Source organism: Chiloscyllium plagiosum, unplaced genomic scaffold (genome assembly GCF_037043375.1).
Source record: "Chiloscyllium plagiosum isolate Xiang-an unplaced genomic scaffold, Cpla_swu_hap1 HiC_scaffold_10, whole genome shotgun sequence".
NCBI classification, from domain to species: Eukaryota; Metazoa; Chordata; class Chondrichthyes; order Orectolobiformes; family Hemiscylliidae; genus Chiloscyllium; species Chiloscyllium plagiosum.
The window spans coordinates 91,950,678-91,971,054 of NW_028270148.1; the positions used below are offsets into that span (position 1 = coordinate 91,950,678).

Consider the following 20,377-nt stretch of genomic DNA (forward strand, 5'->3'; position numbering starts at 1 on the left):
GTTAATTTAGCATTTTCCGTGTCTGACTTTTGTGGCTTTAAGGTAATTGGGTGATGAATTATTATGGTGTCTTGAACTTGGATAAACTTTTTCAATACCTTGTGATTGAACAGAAAATCATTTTGAGTTTAGTTGGACGTGTGGTGTTTGCTACCAAAGTTGTGCTTAAAGGGTGAGCTATGAACAGTGGCATAGAACTGTTGGGTTGTCTGATTTGATTCACAAAGTGAAATACAGAAGCAAATAATTAATGAAGGAAAAGAAAGATAATGAATGTGAAGACAGTCATGACATAATATTCACTCACGTTTAGAGGGATATGGGCCAAATGATGGCAAATGAGCCCAGGTCAGATTGGGTTGCATGGGCAGTGTGGATGAGTTGGACCGAAGGGTCTGTTTCCATGCTGTATGATGCTGTTCTAAGTCAGTTAATTCTGTCAGTATGTGCATTCTGATTTCAAGCCAAATTTAATTATGTTTGAATTAAACTTTAGATTAGATTAGATTAGATTAGATTAGATTACTTACAGTGTGGAAACAGGCCCTTCGGCCCAACAAGTCCACACCGACCCGCCGAAGCGCAACCCACTCAGACCCATTCCCCTACATTTACTTCTTCACCTAACACTACGGGCAATTTAGCCAGGCCAATTCACCTAACCTGCACATTTTTAGATTGTGGGAGGAAACTGGAGCACCCGGAGGAAACCCACGCAGACACGGGGAGAATGTGCAAACTCCACACAGAGTCGCCAGAGGCGGGAATTGAACCCGGGTTTCTGGCGCTGTGAGGCAGCAGTGCTAACCACTGTGCCACCGTGCCGCCCACTTGTTCTGCTGCATTTATTACCTGAGCAAAATGCAGGTTCAATGACGCAATACTTATTTGGCCGAATGAATTAAAGTTATAACTTATAACACATGCACATTATGACTCTGTACATAATATGATTTTATATTTTTATATTGAATTTGATGTTAGATTTGAGATTCCAGAGCCGGAGCCTACAGAAGCTGATCGGAAAGCAATGGAGCATGGTGATCAGCCTCTCAGTGCAGAATTGAAACGTTTTAGGAAAGAATATGTTCAACCTGTGCAACTTCGGTAAGTAGTACTTCATGACACTGTATGTAAAATTGAGATGCTGTAAGATTTTCAGTACTTATGAAATGATCTATTTCAACAAGATGCTAAATCAGTTTAATATCTGACAAATAAGTAATATCATCTTCTGCAGTTGGTAAAAATCTGACTGAGGGAGCCCTGAAACTGATTGATTGTTTGGCAACCAAGCCTTGCAACTCGTCTGCACCATTCTGATTCTAGAGATCGAACAGCAAGTGAGGAAACAAACAGACTTCTATCCAGTGTTCTGTTTCCTAAACAATCTGGATCCTGTGGTGAAACTTCTTCTCACTCAACCTTAACGTTATTTAGTTTACCTTGGACATTGACTTGTGACCACAATTGTCACTGCTTCATTTTGCACATTCAGGGAAGGAATTAACACTTGCATGCTTTCAGTCGTATTAATAAAGTCTGCTATTCATAAAGTTGTAATGCAGTTACCATTGTAACACTAGCATACCTACTTCATAAATGATCTCTGTTCTGAGGCCTTCAGTTTCTTATTGACAATAACAATCTAATTTGGAATCATATGTTGTTTTGCATTTTGAGATGCCATGTTAGGCTTACTGAGGAATTATTTCTTTCTTCCTAGCAGATTGTATTTCTGAGCAATGTTTTCATTTGAGAGGCAATGAATTATTAGCAGAGCATTACTTTATATGCATAAAGGTGGAAGTGGTTTTGTTTCACTAAAACTGAAGTTGGTCTCCAGACTTCTCCATCTATGTTACTTTACCTAGTAAAATCACCCGTGTCCACTTAGTCAGATTTTGCATTGGCTTTCAAAAGGTGGAGCCCATTGAGATTGATGTTGCATGCTTTATCATTCACGAGCAGGCTGGAGACCTGGAGCTTTAATTTCCTTCAAAACTGTAACTTCAGAATTCAAATATTACAATTAAGATTGTGGGCCATTAAATTTGAGACTGTGCAATTATGTGATTTAACCTCATGATCAGTACAACTTATTCATGCATCGCTCTTCATTGCATAGAAATGAACCAGTTTTATTTTGATTGACCATGGAATTATCACAGCAATCAGCTATCTAGATGCTCAAGCCATAAGAAAACAAAAGTGTAATCCTGTGATAAAAATCATGGGGATTAGTGATTCAACTGAATCTTTAAGAAAAACCTTTCATAGAGAAATATGTAATGTCTTTGTGATATTGCAATTTTGTACAAAATCTCTCATTAATCTGATTGTGTTTTAAAGAAAACTGGGTGCCAAACCACTCTGATTCTGCTAGTTCATCAAAGCATATCTAGAGCAAAGTGTACAAAGGACTGTGAAACTTTGCAACGGGACATGGATAGTTTAAGTGAATGGGCAAAGGTCTGGCAGATGGAATACAATGTTAATAAATGTGAAGTCATCCATTTCAGTAGGAATAACAGTAAAAAGGACTATTGCTTTAATGGTAAGAAATTGCAGCACGCTGCTGTGCAGAGGGACCTGGGTGTCTTTGTGCATGAATCACAGAAGGTTGGGCTACAGGTGCAACAGGTAATTAAAATGGTAAATTGAATTTTGTACTTCATTGCCAAACAGGTTGAGTTTAAAAGCAGAGAGATTATATTGCAGCTGCTCTGGGTGCTGGTGAGGCCACACCTGGAGTATTGTGTCGTCTTACTTGAGAAAAGATGAACTGGCACTAGAACAGGTGCAGAGGAGGTTCACTTAGTTGATTTTGGAGTTAAAGGGTTTGGCTTATGAAGAGAGACTGAGTAGACTGGGATTACATTCATTGGAATTTCGAAAAATGAGGGGGAGTTGTATAGAAACATTAAAATTATGAAGGAAATAGATAAGCTGCAAGTAGAGAGCATGTTTCCACTGGTGGGTGAAACTAGGATAAGAGGATATAGCCTTAAAATTAAGGGGAACAGATTTAGGACTGAATTGAGAAGGAACTTGTTCACCCATAGTGTTTTGAATCCATGGAATTCCCTGCCCAGTGAAGTGGTTGACGCTTTCTCAGTTCATGATTTTCAAGCTAAGATAGATTTTTTTTAACGGTAAAGGAATTAAGGGTTATGGTGAGAGGTTGGGTAAGTGGCGCTGATCAGCCATGATCTTATTGAATGGCGGAGCAGTCTCAAAGGGCCAGGTGGTTGGCTACTCCTGCTCCTAGTTCTTATGTTCTTATGATTGCTGAATCCTCTGAATTGGAACTAATGCCACATCTTCGAATCATACGCATGTCAAACTGTTCAATTTCAGTTTTGTGGTGCAAGATTAATACTTTTGTCATGCATGATCATATACTTCAAATTGTAATGTACATAATGACTATCTTAAATTCTTCCAATTTTTAAATTACCAGTGGTCATCTATAGGTAATATTGTATAATGCTGTATTTATGTGAACTTGCAGACCAACAGCTCAGATAATATGACCAACATAAGTCAGACAACTTAATTCATTACTACTGTTTGCACTGATCAACAAATATCTTAATGGTGATTCTGAAATTCACTTGAAGGGGTAGGTGAGGTGGAGTATTGATAAAAGAGATTGCAGAAGGTAGCTTGGAGCAGACTATCAGTAATATAGAAGAAAAACAGAACTTACTTTGAATATATACTTACAGACACAGAAAGCTTGTACTTTCCATAACTAAAAAGTACACCATGAGGTGAAATCTAAATAGCAAAATGAGAAACTCAAGGGAAACTAAGCACAAAATAAAATAATTCCATTAACGAAACATAAGTAGTTGTTGAGACTTATAGTCAAGTTAACAATGCAGTTGAAAATAATTAAAGCAAATATTCAAACTTTAAAATGGACATATGATAAGTTTTGCATTTGTTGAGACAGAAAGGTTACATACCATGAGCACACTTTACTTCATATTATGCCTTCGGATCTTCATTGTCAGCCTGAATAACCAGAACACAACGAACTGAAGGAGATAACATTTGGAAATACATTACTCTTAATCTTGCACTGTAATTTTTACATTGTATTTATTATGGATTGTGACTTGACAACCTTTTAATTCAGTGTTATGATACATAAATGTTTAGAAAGTATTGAAAGTCAAAGGCTCAAAGATGGTGTGAATATTTTATCCTGCTGAATGAAATTCAGTATTTTGTATGGATTTTAGCAAGTTCTTATTCAGCAAAATATAATTCAGGATAAGCTTGTTCATGCCTATTGAGCATTAAATGGTATTAATGTGAAAACTGGTTAAAATTCCCAATATAGATTTTACATTTTTTAAATTGTTTTCTCAAAGAGTTCTGAATGTATGTCGACACTGGGTGGAACATCATTTCTATGACTTTGAAAGAGATGCAGAATTATTATATCAACTTGAAGAATTCATTGGGACAGTTCGAGGTGAGGAGCCTTAAATTATAGAAAATCTGCCTTTAGAAATATGCAATAACTACAAAAACTGTGGTATTTTATTAATAGAGTGTGATCTCAGTGACCTCTGCTGTTTTGTGATACAGGTAAAGCCATGAAGAAATGGGTTGAATCTATCAGTAAAATCATCCTAAGGAAAAAACAGGCACAAGCAAATGGACCGTCACATGCTATCACGTTTGAAAGTTTGCCCCCTTCCATAGAATGGCACATAAGTAGAATTGGTCAAGTTGAAGCATTTGACCTGCTAACTTTGCATCCAATAGAAATTGCACGGCAGCTAACTTTATTAGAATCTGATCTTTACAGGTATGGTTTTTCTGGTGCTGTTAAACATCAATGTCCCTATTATCAATGAAAAGCTTTTGTATATAAGATGTGGGACATTGTCATTTTTTTCATGAGTACAGCTGTATGATTGAAACTTCAAAATTATCAGTGATTATATATGCAATTAAGATATAATGTCTGTCACATTTTAACATACAGTACAAGCCATTTTGCAAGAATTTTCAGTTTGCAATGCTTAAAATTGATTTGTTATATTTTTGACCAAATGTGATTTTAAGAGTTGAGAATGGTGATATTGTATTGTTTCCCCATGATATTTAATTTCATTGAATCCCCTACAGTGTGGAAAAAGGCTATTTGGCCCAACTCTCCGAACAGCATCTCCCCCAGACTCCACTCCTCCCAATCCTATCCTTGTAACCCTGCATTTCCCATGGCTAATCCACCAATCTACATATCCCTGGACACTGTGGACAATTTAGCATTGCCAATCCACTAACCTACACATCTCTGGACTGTGGAGGGAAACAGGAGCACCTGGAGGAAACCAATACAGACAGGGGAGAACGTGTAACCTTCACACAGACAGTCACCTGAGGCTAGAATTTAACCCAGGAGCCTGGCAATGCGAGGCAGCAGTGCTAACCACTGAGCCATCATGCCGCCCCAGTGACTGTTTTAGCTTTGGATCATTAAACTTTCAACCAACTTATAGCTGGGCAAGAAATTGATCATTGTGCCAATATATTGAAATAGTGAAAATGCTATTGGAAGATTTATCAAAGAAAATTAACTGATATAGTTTGAATGATGTAATGATCTCTGAAAACTATACAACCCTCTTGTGACACCGTGGTAGTGTCCCTACTTCTGAACCAAGAGGCCCAGGTTCAAGTCCCATATGCACCAGAGACATGTAATACCATCTCTGAACAGGTTGATTAGGGTAAAAAAAGGATTAGCTAAAGAAAGCGAAATTTATGCTATGATCTGAAGTTTTATGTGCTGAAATTACTTTATATTCAGTTTCTTATATCAATAATGGAGTAAATTCTTCAATTTAGCAATTTTGGTGTGAAGCCTATGTGTAAGTGCATCTGGAACGCAGATGTCAGTAAATACCGCTCACATTCTGTTCAATCTTTCATCAATTTTAATATATGAAAAATTGTGGGTTGACACAATAGATGAAGCTCTGTGCTTGGAGTGCTAAATGACCTTCAAGAGGTTAACAAAATCATGAGGGGCATGGATAGGAGAAATGGGCAAAGTCTTTTCCCCGGGGTCAGGGAGTCCAGATCTGGAGGGCATAAGTTGAGGGTGAGAGGGGAAAGATATAAAAGAGACCTAAGGGATAACTTTTTCACACAGAGGATGGTATGTGTATGGAATGAGCTGCCAGAGGAAGTGATGGAGGCTGGTACAATTGTAACATGTAAAAGGCATTTGGATGGGTATATGAATAGGAAGGGTTTGGAAGGATATTGGCCAGGTGCTGGCAGGTGGGACGAGATTGGGTTGGGATATCTGGTCGGCATGGACAGGTTGGACCGAAGGGTCTGTTTCCATGCTGTGCATCTCTATGACTCTATCTGGATTGGGCACAGCAAGCTTTTCATTTGTTAAAGTGCACAAAATTTGAGATCCCAATTAATCCCAAATAAGCGAATAAAGTCATTAAATTCCACAATCTTTAAACAAACAAAATAAACTTCTCTATACAAAGTTAGAACTATAAGACAACCTACAAGTAACACGTTCAACTTGTAGTCTAACATCCAGAATGAACATAAGATAAACGTTAGTTAACCGACAAACTGTTGCTTTGCACCTCACAAAACATGGCAAATAGGAGGTGTGGTCAAGCCAGATCCGAGGATTTCTCAGCAACACATCTACAGGAGTGACATTCTATATCACCCAATCTCTAATTCTTCTCTTGTGAAAGACATAACTTTGAAATTCCCTCCAATTTCCCTCAAACAAACCACTGCTTGCTGATGCCTGGTTTGGGTTCTGCCAGGGTCACTCAATTCCTGACTTCTTTACAGACTTGGTTCAAACATGGACAAAAGAACTGGATTCCAGAGGTGAGGTGAGAGTGACTGCCCTTGACATCAAGGCCACATTTGATCCGATGTGGCACCAAGCAAAATTGAAGTCAACGTTAATCAGGGGAAAAGAATCACTGCTGTTTGGAGTACTACCTGGCACATAGAAAAGATGGTTGTGATTTCTGTAAGTTAGTTAACAGCTCATCATGTTTGTACTAGCTTCAGAAACAGCTATCCAGCTTGTTCCATTCTCCAACCCTGTCTCTCTGGTCCTCTGAATTCATTACTTTTAAATATATATCCAGCTCTTTTTTGAAGCCTCCTATGGAATTTGCCCCCACCACTCTCCAAGGCAACACATTCCAAATCCTAACAACTCTGAGTAGGAATGTCTCTCCTCATCTCATTCCGAACTCTTTTACTGACAATCTTGAAATTGTGATTGCTAGTTACAGTGATACCAACCAGTGGAAACGGTATACCCTTTTTCACTCTGTCAAAATTGTTCATAATTCTGAACACCTCAATAATGTCACTTTTATTCTTCTCTGCTCCAAGAAGTATAGGCCCAAATTTCCCCTATTTCCTTGTATTTAAAATCCTTTGTTCTTGGTATGATTTCAGTAAGTCTCTTTTACACTTGCTGATTTCCAGGATTTCTTTAAATAAGGAGACGAGAACTAAACGTAATAGTATAAATGAGGTCTTCCCAGTGATTTGTAGAGGTGGAGCATCACATCCTTGCTTTTATACTCAATGCCTCTGTTTATAAACCCAAGGATCCTACAAGCCTTAACAAGTATTTCAACTTGCCTGACCACCTTCAAAGAATTATACACTTGAATCCCAAGGTCCATTTGCTCATATATTCCCCTCTTAGGTTGTATCATTGAGCCTGTAATTTCTCTCTCTTTCTTTTACCAGAATGCATTACCTCACATTTGTCTGCATTGAAATTCATGTGCCAGGTGTCTGATCATTTGGCCAACTTGACACTGTCCCTCTGAAGTCACTCAGCATCATCCTCACAGTTCACTATTCTCCCGAGCTTAGTATCATCTTCAAGTTGAGAAATTTTGTTGATTGTCTGATATTAGTTTATTTTTCTGTAAGTATATATTTTATCTTATCCTGTATTATGGCCTCCATGGATTTTTCCTACTATTGATGTCAAGCTGACAAGTCTGTAGTTTCCTAGGTTATCCTTTGTCCCTTCCCAAAACAAACGTGTCACATATGCAATCCTTGAGTCTCCTGGAACTAATCTTGTGTTCAGAGAGGCTTGGATAATTGACGTCAATGGCTTCACAATTTGCTCTCTCAGCAATTTAGGATGCATCCCATCTCCATCGAGTCAGTGCCACTTCCCTTTCGATTGTAATTTCTTGATTTATTTCTTCTTTTCCACTTTCTTATTATACAGCTATTTTGGTGTTGTTTCTTGCACCTCCTTTGGTGATGACAAATGTTGGATCACCTGACATCTTATTTTCCACTATTGATTGACGACTTATTTTCTATATCACCAACGGTCAATGTTTTAGCTCTTTCCTTTTTTTAAATATCTATCGAAACCTTTTTGTATTTCTAGCTAACTTTCTTGACTCTGATTTCTTTGATAATGTCTTCCTTATTTATCTTTTAGTTAATCTTTCCTGTCTTCTATATTCTGTGCAGCCACCTAAGTTTGTGCAATTTTATGCTTTTTCTTGAAATTTGATACTTTCCTTAGCACTTTTAGTTACCCAAGGGTTGTAAGTCCTCTCTTTGGAACATATCTTTTCAGTGTTCATCTTAAATGTCTGCCATTGCATCTCTGACCTGCTCCTGAGCCTAATTTTCCAATTCACTTCAGCTAATTCTGCTTTCACGCTCTCACAGTTGCTCTCATTGAAGTTTGAAGTACCAGTCTTAGACTGGCTCTCCTCTTTCCCAAACAAAATGTAAAAGTCATTCATATTATGACTTCTACTATCCAAGGATGTTTCCACTATGAAATCGCCAATTAATTTTAACTCACTGCACTATGCCAGGTCCAAAATAGCCTGCTCTGCAGTTGCCTGCAGAACCTGCTGTTCTGAGAATCAATAATACAACCTTTCCCTGAACTGCTCCACTAGATTACCTTGGCCCATCTGATTGTTCTTGTCATTATGTACATTAAACTCACTCAAGATTGCGATACCTTTCTTACAAACTCCCTTTATGTCTTCCTTGATACACAGTCCTTCTGTGCCTTAACAAGGGCTTGCATATCACTTCTAAAAGTGGCTTCTTGCCTTTATAATTTCTCTTCTCTTCTGAAACCATGATTTGGAGATGCTGGTGTTGGATTGGGGTGTACAAAGTTAAAAATCACACAACACCAGGTTATAGTCCAACAGGTTTAATTGGACGTACATTAGCTTTCGGAGCGACGCTCCTTCAACACCTGATGAAGGAACGTCGCTCCGGAAGCTAGTGTGGTTCCAATGAAACCTGTTGGACTATAACCTGGTGTTGTGTGATTTTTAACTTCTGAAACCAATTCTACTTTATAGTTTTCTGACCTTGGGTCACTTATTGTACTGTAATATTAGGATTAATTAACAAAACTAATTCCTCAATTTTTCCCAGCTTCCTGTCCATCCTCAATGTCACACACTGTTCAGTGTTCAGGCCCCAATTTCATCATCCTGCAGCTAAGCCTCCAATCAGCTAGCACTGCAAATTGAAATTCAAATATGATCTGTCAATTCATTTATTTTGTTCCTAATGCTACATGCATTCAAATGTACAGCCAAATTCATCAGGGTAGTGTCCTCAGTCCAATCATCTTCATCTGCTTCATCGGCTACCTTCCTTCCATCATAAGTGCGGATACTTACTGATCGTTACAAAATGTTTATCATTTGTGATGCCTCAGAAACCAAAGCAGCCCATATCTGAATGCAGCAATATCCGGGTTTGGGCTGAAAAGTGGCAAGTAATATTCATGCCATACAAATGCCAAACAATGAATGTGTCCAGTAAGAGACAATCTAACCATTGCTCTTTGACATTCATTGACGTTACCATCCCTGGATCCCTCACCGTTGACATCCTAGTGGTTACCATTGACCAGAAACTAAACTGGACTAGCCATAAAAATATAGTGGCTACAAGAGCAGGTTAGAGATTAGGAATGCTGCAGTGAATGACTCATCTTCCAATTTTCCCAAATTCTGTCCACCATCTGCAAGGCTATTGTGAGAAGTGTGATGGAATACTTTGTACTTGCCTGGATGAATGCAGTTCCAACAACACTCAAGAAACTTGACATTATCCAGGACAAAGCAGCCTGCTTGATTGTACTGCATCCACTCCCTTCACCACTGATGCTCAGACACAAAATGTACTGCAGAAATTCACCAAACATCCTGGGGCAGCACCTTCCAAACCCATGACCACTACCATCCAGGAGAACAAGAGTAGCAGATATATGAGAATACCACCGCCTGTAAATGCCCCTGCAAGCCAGTCACCATCCTGACCTGGCTTGTGTTCTGTCACTGTCATTAGGTCAAGACCCTGGAATTGTCTCCTTAACAGCATTGTGAGTGTACCTGCAGCAGTTCAGGAAGGCAGCTCACCTCTTCATTCTCAATGGCAACTCTGGACAGGTAATAGATGATAGATTAGCCAATGGTGCCTTTGTTTCATGAGTGATTAAAGAAAAAGCTGTCCCAGACTGCCCCAGTGACTGCACACATCATGGTAATTCAGTCTTTTCCCTGGGACTGCATTCCACTGAATTCCTTCAACTGCACTCCTACGCCTGCTCACAAGCACATCCCATCTCTTCGGCAGACAGCTAGGTTCACGAGGTTGGCACTGCTCATTAGACTTCTGCAAGCTCCAAAATTTTTTTAGCTGCAGTAATCAAATGCTGTTTCCTTCAACATCCCAAACTCAGCTGCACTGAACCCTCAGTGGTTTCCAAGGATGCATCTGATCCCATTTGCTCCAATGGCTCCTGACAGTCTCCCACAGCTTTCTGTTAGTCCTAATTTCATGAAAGTTTTCATAGGATCCCTACATTGTGGAAACAGGCCCTTCGGTCTACAGGTCAACACAAACCCTCCGAAGAGTAACCCCCATTCCCCTATCCTCTATTTACACCTGACTAATGCACCTAACCTACACATCCCTGAACACTATGGACAATTTAGCATGGCCAATTCACCTAACCTGCACATCTTTGGATTATGGGAGGAAACTGGAGGATCCAGAGGAAACCCACACAGACACTGAGAGAACATGCAAATTCCACAAAGACAGTCACTTGGGTCCTGGCATTATGAGGCAGCCGTGCTAACTATAGCCACCGTGCTGGAACTGCTTATGGAGCTGTTCCCTTGTCCCTCAATACCTGTTTGGCCAGCTGCCTGAATGTTGACATTTTCTGCTTCAACTCCCCCTTAGTAACTGACAGTGACCCTTCAACTATTTTGAGTAGTCTGTTGAGAGCCTTGCAACTGGCTCTGTCCTTCCTTCCAGGCAGGATCAAATGTAGCAACCACAAGAACATCCTATTGAATGTAGTAAGCATTGGAAATCCTATGCCCATGTTACAACATTGACAGGCTGCCCAACCACACAACACAAATGTATATTAGAAAAAAGGGATGGAGTCACAGTAACTTAGCAATACTTCAAGATTAATTACCTGGTGATAATTTTCAAATTACCTTGCCAAGAAATTTGCAAAGTTTCTGTTAGCAGAAAAATTTATGCTTTTATGTATTTGGATTTCAGAGCTGTTCAGCCTTCAGAACTGGTAGGAAGTGTATGGACGAAGGATGACAAGGAAATAAATTCTTCAAACCTCCTGAAGATGATACGACATACTACTAACCTCACTTTGTGGTTTGAAAAGTAAGAAAAAGTTGTGTATAAATTTAGTTGATGTGCACTTCGTGCAAGTATCAGGAAGAGCAGAAATACAGATGATGACTGAATAAAGTGACATAATTTCTATTACAGCATAAATATTACAACCAAGTTCAACTGATGATCTCTTTTGCAAAAAGGCAATGCACTCTAGGTTTGGAATATCAGGAAGCTGCTTGGTTTCACTGCACAGTACAAGGGATGCATTGCAAGCTTAATTTGTAATCCGAATAACGTATGTTTGGCATTGAAATATTATGTTTGTTACCATACCCTGATGCAAAACTTGATATTGTTTTCTTGGAAGTGTAATTGTTGCTTGGTAGTTGAGAACAATCACAATAATGATGACCTCTAAACAGTTGAAAACTGATGAGGGCAAGACAATCGTATTTGGCAACATGTCTTAATTCAGAAAAATTGAAGAAATGTAATAGGGGATATCTGTCATATGATCCCAAATATTTTCAGTTTTTTCACATTTAATGAAGATTAACTTTTAACTCTAAATAAGCATTTAATCATTGTCTAGCACAAAATATGACTACATTGTTTGAAAGGGCTTTCTAGTGAAGTAATCTGTAGTTTTGGCTGCATCTTTCAGTTGGTATTCAGTTTCTGAAAGTCTGTAATATCATGTTTGTTTTTCAATCCTATGCTATACGGTTTTAAAATAAATTTATTTCTAATCTTTGTGACAATGCTGTGGGTGGTGTGAGTTGCAATTTTCAACCTTAAATGTTGCTTCAAACTGTCACTTGCATTACTCACGCAATAGTACACAAAAATGATATCATGCATTTTTAAAATTTCAGATGCATAGTAGAAACTGAAAACTTGGAAGAAAGAATAGCAGTTGTCAGTCGAATAATTGAGATCCTGCAGGTTTTCCAAGAACTAAACAATTTTAATGGAGTGTTGGAGGTGGTCAGTGCCATGAATTCATCTCCTGTGTATAGACTGGATCATACATTTGAGGTTTGTGATTCAACCAAATGCAAAGTAAATTTTATTGATGAGGTGCACAGAATTATTTGAAGGATGGGCAGTGTAATTTGAGAAGGATAAATGAATGTCATTGAACGTTGCCATTTTTGTTGTCGCTATACATGACACATTCAAATAAACTATTTTCCATATTTCTTAATGTGAAAGCAACTAATTTCTATATTGAAAGTGGAATGCAAGTATTGTACAATACTTAGCATGTGGTCTCAAAGGGATACATTTGCTGAGATTTTAGTGTGTGACATGCTATACACAGAAAATGGAAATTTACTGTGATGAATAATAAAACCTTGTTCAAAGAATGCGTTTAAAAATACTGCTGAGAAAAGCAAGATCTACAGAGACTTGGGAACACCACCACCTGCATGTTGCCCCAAGCCATACACCATTCTTTCTTGGAACTGCATTGCCATTCCTTCATTTCTACAGATCAAATTCTGGAACTTGCTTCTTAACAGTGCTGTGGGTTTACCTACACCAAATGGAAAGCAGTTCCTCACCACCTTCTTAAGGGTAATTAGAATAGAATAGCAATTTATTGTCACTTGTAAGATGTGCATCAGTCACCACAATTCAGAATTATTTTAATTACAGAAATTCTAAAGAGAGATAATTGAGCCAAAGTTAGGACAAAGGTTCATCTTTTTTTTTCCCTTCACGGCAATCTGGGTTTATAGAGTGGCTATGGAACGCTACCACTGAAGCTGCCAAAACATGGATTTTCACAGTGGACCCATCATGCTGCCACCACGGAAGCTGACACCAAAGCCACTGCATCGCTGCCATAACAGAGGGACAGACCAGACCCACCAGGTTGCCAAAGCTGAAGCCGTCACTCAAGCCATCACTACTTCTGTCACCTCCCGAATCCACCCTTTGGTTGCAGTAGCCATGAGGAACGAACCAGTAGCACCATGCTGCCACCATAGGATCAGACAGGAGAATGGACAAGACCCATCCACAATGAAAGTTTTGATAAAGCCACAGCCAATATGGCCACAAAGAATGGACATCTGGATCTATGGCACTACTGCCATTGCAGCAGGCCCTTGCAACCACCTTCCTCCACCGTAACCATGGAAAATAAGAAAAGGCAAACTTTGATATAAAAGAAAATAAAACAAAACAAAAATGAGAAGAATGCGGCTGGCCAGGTGCGCGGGAGCATACGGGCATAGAGCACGAGCACTTCCTACCATGCTGCTGCTGCCATCTTCTAATGTTTGTTCAGAGTTGGGCAATGAACGCTGGTCCAACTTATATTGCCCACATCCTTTCAATAAACAGTGGAAAAAAAAAAGAAATCTGTAGTTAGTTAAATGATTTTTCTTCGCTCTGCTTTTCAGCATTGGAAACTCATAGTGAATATCATGATGAATATTGTTTGTTTTCACTAAAACTTAATTAAAATAAATTTTCATGCAGCATTTTGATAGATGGATGAAAAAATAAACCATGCTCCGATTTCCCAACTGGCGAATTTTACGTCTCCAGCATGCATCAAAAGTATAAAATCTTTTGTAGTATGTCTTGAAAGATTTAGAGCAGTTTTACGTAATGGCCTAAGGTGCTTCAGTATATGAATTAAGAACAGGAGTGGACCATTTGCCCCCTCGAGACTGCTCTACCCTTTCATAAGATCATGGCTTCAGGGACAAACTCCAAATTTCTGCCCACCTCAACCAGTGTTGCTAAATATGATTTGGCATTATCAGAAGTAAGAAAGAAATATTACCAAAAGCCTGGTCAAAGAGGTTGGATTTAAGGAATGCCATGAAAGAGTAGATTTGGGCGGAGAGGTTTATGGAAGTAATTCCAGAGCTTGAGACCTAAATAGCTGAAAACACAGCTGTCAGTGGTGTATGAAATTATGTTTGGAAAGAGGTCAGATTTGGAGAGTTATTGGACTATAGGTGGTACAGAGGTAGAAATGAATGTGGCTGTGGAGACATTGGAACATTATAAGAACATAAAATTCTTAATGGTGCTGATTTGGGACCGAATTTAAGCTGTTGTAATGGGTGTACAGGACTGGGCTGCATGTTTCAGAGTTTGTACTGAGATTTAGATAAATTCAAGTTTATGAAGGACATAATATGGGTTGGTGGCCAAGACAGCATAAGAATAGTTGACTCGAGAGATAAGAGCAGTGCAATGGTGGATTTTTAGCTTCCTAAATATCAAAGGAGATGTATTGTGATTCTCCACAAAGAGACAGATGACTAATGAGAAAGTTGATCTGTATCGATCTGAAAATGCAAGTAGGATTAGAAAATGAAGTTAAATGTATCAAAAAATTATCCAGGTGCAACAGGTGACTGACTGAGGTGTGGTATGGTAAATGAGACATAATAAGTTTCCGTTCTAATGATGCCACCTTACTCGGTAGGTGGGGGGCAGTCCTGAGAAATGCCTGCCTTTTTCCTCAAGTGAGATTCCCCACAACCATGGTTGACCACATCCATAGCTGTCTTTGACCCATCCCCTGCACTTCTGCCCTCACCCCTTCTCTTCCCTTCCACAACAAGAATCAGGTTCTTTTCGTCCACACCAGCCTCAACATCCAGAGGATCATAAGCCGCTATTTCTGTCACCTGCAGCAGTATGCCAAAACATATTCCTCTTCCCTCCTTTGTCAGCACTTGCAGGAACCATTCTCTCTGGAACACCCTGGTCCATTCCTCCTTCATTCCCAATACTTCCCCACTTCCCCATGGCTTCCTTCTCAAGCAATTACAAAAGTTGTAACAGCTGCCTGATTACTTCTTCCTTCCTCACCAGCCAAGAGTCCCAGACAGACCTTCCAGATGAAGCAACAATTTACCTGCACTTAATTCAATTTAGTCTGCAGTATTCGCTGTTCATATTGTAGTCATCTCTAATTTGGCAGCCAACGCAGATTGTGTGACCACTCTGTAAAACACCGTCTTTTTGTCCATAAAAATGACCCTGAATTTAGAGTTGTCTGCCACTTTTAATGTACAGCCATGTTCCCACGTTCACATTTCAGTTGTAGGCCTGATGCAGTGAAGCAGCGCACCTTGGTGCAAGCTCGAAGAATTGCATTTCATTTTTCGTTTGGGGACCCTGTAGCTTATGGGATTCAGCATTGAATTCAATAACTTTAGAACCTGATGCCATCTTTCTAATTTTTGTTTAACCAATCCCAGCACTCTGGTCCTGTCATGACATGGGTTGTCTTCAACACAGCCAGCTCATTATCACCCACTCATTGCCGAATTGACTTGGAGGTAGTGATGGTGAGCTCCTGCAGTCATTGGTGTGGGGATACCCAACATGCTGTTAGAAAGAGAGTTCGAGGATTTTGACCGAATGACAGTGAAGGAATGGCAACATTGTTCCATATCCAGATGACTTGAAGGTGAACTTGCAGGAGGAAGTGTTCCCATATGTCTGCTGCCCTTGTCGCATGACATAGGTGGCTTTCAGGACAATCTACCTGTTCTTTTTCGCACTCAACTCAAATTATCACTTATTCAGCTTTTCTTCTGTCCTGGCCTATCATCATCTGCCCCTTTTCATTTTCATTTTCTTTCTCTCTCTCTCTCTCTCTCTCTCTCTCTGTCTCCACCCATCCACTCCTCAACAGATATCCCCGCCACACCGCAAACCTTGTCTTCAGAATAAAAATCACTTTGTTTTTCGGTGCTGTCAGGTCTGATGAACAGTCACCAGATTCAAAAATAAATTTTGTTTTTCCCACAGATGCTGCCAAGCCTGCTGAGTTTCACCAACAGTTTTGTTTTTTGTTTCACATCTCTGGCATCTGTAGCCATTTCTTTTATTGTAGTAGGTAAAAATGCATTCAAAAGACAAACAATTTCAGAGAAAATCACTGCAGTTCTTTTCAAATTTGAAAATGTATTTACGTTGGCACCTCCAAATCTTATTCTGAGTACCTAAGGAATGTTTTTGGCACTGATGTTATAACATCATGATGCATACATGCCGATTAATCCATTAACACACACTTTGAAAGCATGAGTTTTTTTCTAATGTGTTCATGGGATGTGGGCATTGCTGGCTAGAGTTTTATTGTCCATGCCTAATTGGCCTTGAGGTTATGGTGAGCCCCTGCCTTGAACCATTGCATTCATTGGTGGAGTGACACCCAACATGCTGTTAGGAAAGGAGTTTCTAGGATTTTGACCTACTGACAGTGAAGGAATGACAATATAGTTCCATGTTGAGATGGCTTAGACATGAACATGCAGGAGGTGCTGTTCCCATACATCTGCCATCCTTGTCCTTATGGATGGTGCAAGTTCAGAAGTTTGGTAGGAACCTTGAGATGATGCACATAGCTGCCATTGACTGTCATTGGTGAAGGGAGTAAATATTGAAGTTGATGGATGCACTGCGAATCAAGTGGCTGCTTTGTCTGGTTGGTTCTAAGTTTCTTGAGTGTTGGAGCTACATTGAAAAGAGAAGTGGTGAATATGCCATCATGCTTCTGATTTGGGTCTTATAGACAGTAGACAAGCATTGGAAGACAGGAGGTGAGTTATTTGGCACAGAAGTCCTATCCTCTAACTTGCTTGTGTAATCACCATATTCATATGGGTAGTGCAGTTCAGTTTCTGCTCTTATGGTACACCCCTTCCCCCCCACCCCCAGAATTTTGATTTTGGTCATGGGTAATTCAGCAACAGTAATGACATTGAATATCAAGGGGTGATTGTTAGATTTTTGTCTTGTTGGGGACGGTTATTGCCTGCCACTGTGTGGCGCTAAAATTACCTGATGCTTTTGCAAGACGGATAATTTACTGATGAGTCTTAGTGACAGTTTTGTCTCCTCAATACTGCTGAACTTTGCTCTTTGGGACCTGAGCAGCTGAAAGCAGCATTTATGCTGTGGCCTAAGATCTACAGTTAGAATTGAAACCATCACAATACTGAGTTACTCTGTGATGAACTTAATGTGTAGATCTAGCTTACATGCCATTCTTTAGTGTCACTTCAAAATATTACTATACTTGAGGAGCAACATGAAAGGTTCTGTGTTAATTCAGCCTAAGTTGTTCCATACAGCGTGAAGCAAATAATTGTTTTTGATAATTTATGAAGTTAATTGATTTCTTGCCTAATGTATTGTTTATAGTCATTATACTGAAGAAGCAATGGAAATGATTCAGTGACTATTGCGAAAATTAATTTTATTTGGCAATAAGAAATCGTAAAATGTTAATTCCATACTTTTAAACCACAATAAATTTAAGAATTGAAAGAAAAGCTTTAGAATTACAAGGGGAATAATCTTGAAGCAAAAGTGTACTTTGTGCAAAGTCAAGCTCGAAAACCAAAGGATGTGATATATAAATTGAAAAACCACAAATTTATTATGGTTTCGGGGATAATTTATTCATACTTGACTATTGATATGTTGAATACCCCACATTACCAAGAACAGCAAGTCATTGTTGAAACATTGCAAAAGCAATTTGATCAAGTCCAAATTCAGTATTGATCAGGTTTGCAGTTTTGTAATTAGAAAATGAACAGTTGATTAGGCCAAATGGATTTTTACCAATGCTGCCTTCTAAATGTATATTCTGCATTGCTTACATTCATAGCAAATACCAAGTCGACAAAAGAAAATTTTAGAAGAGGCTCATGAATTGAGTGAAGATCACTATAAAAAGTATTTGGCTAAACTCAGATCCATCAACCCTCCATGTGTGCCTTTCTTTGGTAAGTTTTGATTCATTTTTTTTCCTATGGTAGCTGATATAGCTATTTTCATTGTCTGTCAAGCAGCAGTAACTGGTCATCAGTATGTAATGTGACTTTTGTTGCATTGATGTTCTGATTCTATTTTTTTATCCATTTATGTTCTTTCGTCATTGCTATTTCTTAGTCCCGATGTGGACAATTTACAGTAATTGGAGGGAACTTATGTTCAGCTGATACTAGATGTCAGATAAGCAGTCTGTTAATCAATCAGCAGTGGAACAGTGACTGTTGGCAGTAACATAGATCCAGCTGTTGCCAACTTATAAATAAAACTAACATGCAATTTCAAGTGATGTTTTTAAAGTAGAGAGTGTGGATGAGAAATAAGGGGAGGCAAGAAATAAAGGGGCGAAGGATTAAGGGCGGCACAGTGACTCAATACTACTGCCTCACAGCACCAGGGACGTGGGTTTGATTCCAGCCTTGGGTGACTGTCTGTACAGAGCTTGCATGTTCTGTCCTGTTCTGTGTGCTCTGATTTCCTCTTGTAGTCCAAAGCTGTGCAGATTAATGGATTGGCTATGCTAAATTGTCCCGTAGTGTCCAGGGCTGTGCAGGCTGAGTAGATTAGCCATGTGAGCTTACGGGGATAGGGTAGGATGCTGTTTGGAGGGTCATTGCAAACTTGATAAGCAGAAAAGTCTCTTTCCGCACTGTAGGGATTTTATTATTCTATTGTATGGTTGATAACTATGAAATCCTAGAGGAAATAGAGTGGGAAAAGGGAACAGTAATTGATACTCTGGCTATGATAATATAATGAAGAGTGGAACCAAGAAAATGCAGTTCATGTAGCTGGAGAAGTGGAGAGGTTGCAAAAGGATGGTGATCAACTGTGTGAAAGGCTCGTGACAGACGAGAAGGACGAAGAGTGATAGTTTACCCTTTGTTTTTACTTAAGATGTCATTTGTGATTTTAACTTAAAATGTTTTAGGACCACAATAGGGACATAAACCTTTGTAGAGGAATTCAAATATGGAGTTTTGGAAAATGGGACACAGATTTAGAAGGTAACAATGTACTCAAAGACTTTATGACCAGAAATAGAGTTAAGGGATGGAGTAGTTTATTTATTTGAGAAGAATGGGCGATGATGCCAGATTTTAAGTAGGGAGAGCACCGTTAAGAATAAAACCATAAGAAATAGGAGCAGAGTTGGCTATTTTCGGGCATGTTCTGCCATTCACTAAAATCAGGGCTGATCTGATATGGCCTTAATTTCGACTGTATCCACAACTCCTGGTTCTCTTGGCATTCAAAGTCTGTTATAACTCAGCTTTGAATATATTCAGTGACCCAGCCTGCACTGCATTTTGGACAAGGGAATTCCTAAGGTTAAGACCCTCCAGGGGAAAAAAAATCCTCCTCATCTCATCTTAAATGGGAGATCTCTTATTTTGAAATTTACTTCCTCACTGCCCTTCATGGAAATGTTTGTTGCCTCCCAGCATCAAGTTCCCTCGATCCTGTGTTTCGATTAGATCACCTTTCATTATTTCCAACTCCAGCGATAATAGGTCCATCTTGTTCAACGTTTTTCCAGAAGATACCTTCAACTCAGGAATCAGCAAAGTGACCGAACTGTCATTGAACTGTTTCCAGTGCAGTTATATACTTCCTGAAGAAGACAAACCTTCGCACAGCACTAGAGAAGTGGTCTTACTGAGGTTCTGCACAGCAATAACCACCCTTTCCTACTTGTATACTCTATTTCCTTTGCAATAAAGATCAATACTCCATTTGCCCTCCCAATCACTCCCAACCTAAATGATAGCATTTTGAGAGTTGGTGCCAAAGTATCCAGATTCCTTTGTATGAAAATGTTTTTATGCAATCA

The 20,377-nt window shown here is 39.2% G+C and overlaps 1 protein-coding gene across 5 annotated transcripts in view; it reads left to right on the forward strand.

Annotated features, from left to right (window-relative positions):
• Positions 1–20,377, forward strand: part of sos1 (son of sevenless homolog 1 (Drosophila)) — a 301,150-nt gene that overhangs the window by 259,426 nt on the left and 21,347 nt on the right. For all 5 annotated transcript variants that reach the window (XM_087991552.1, XM_043696383.2, XM_043696384.2 and 2 more), the window contains 6 exons: positions 985–1,107; positions 4,386–4,489; positions 4,606–4,828; positions 11,641–11,760; positions 12,591–12,753; positions 18,380–18,497. In XM_087991552.1, the coding sequence (XP_087847678.1) occupies positions 985–1,107; positions 4,386–4,489; positions 4,606–4,828; positions 11,641–11,760; positions 12,591–12,753; positions 18,380–18,497 (851 nt within the window). The remainder of the gene's footprint in view (positions 1–984; positions 1,108–4,385; positions 4,490–4,605; positions 4,829–11,640; positions 11,761–12,590; positions 12,754–18,379; positions 18,498–20,377) is intronic.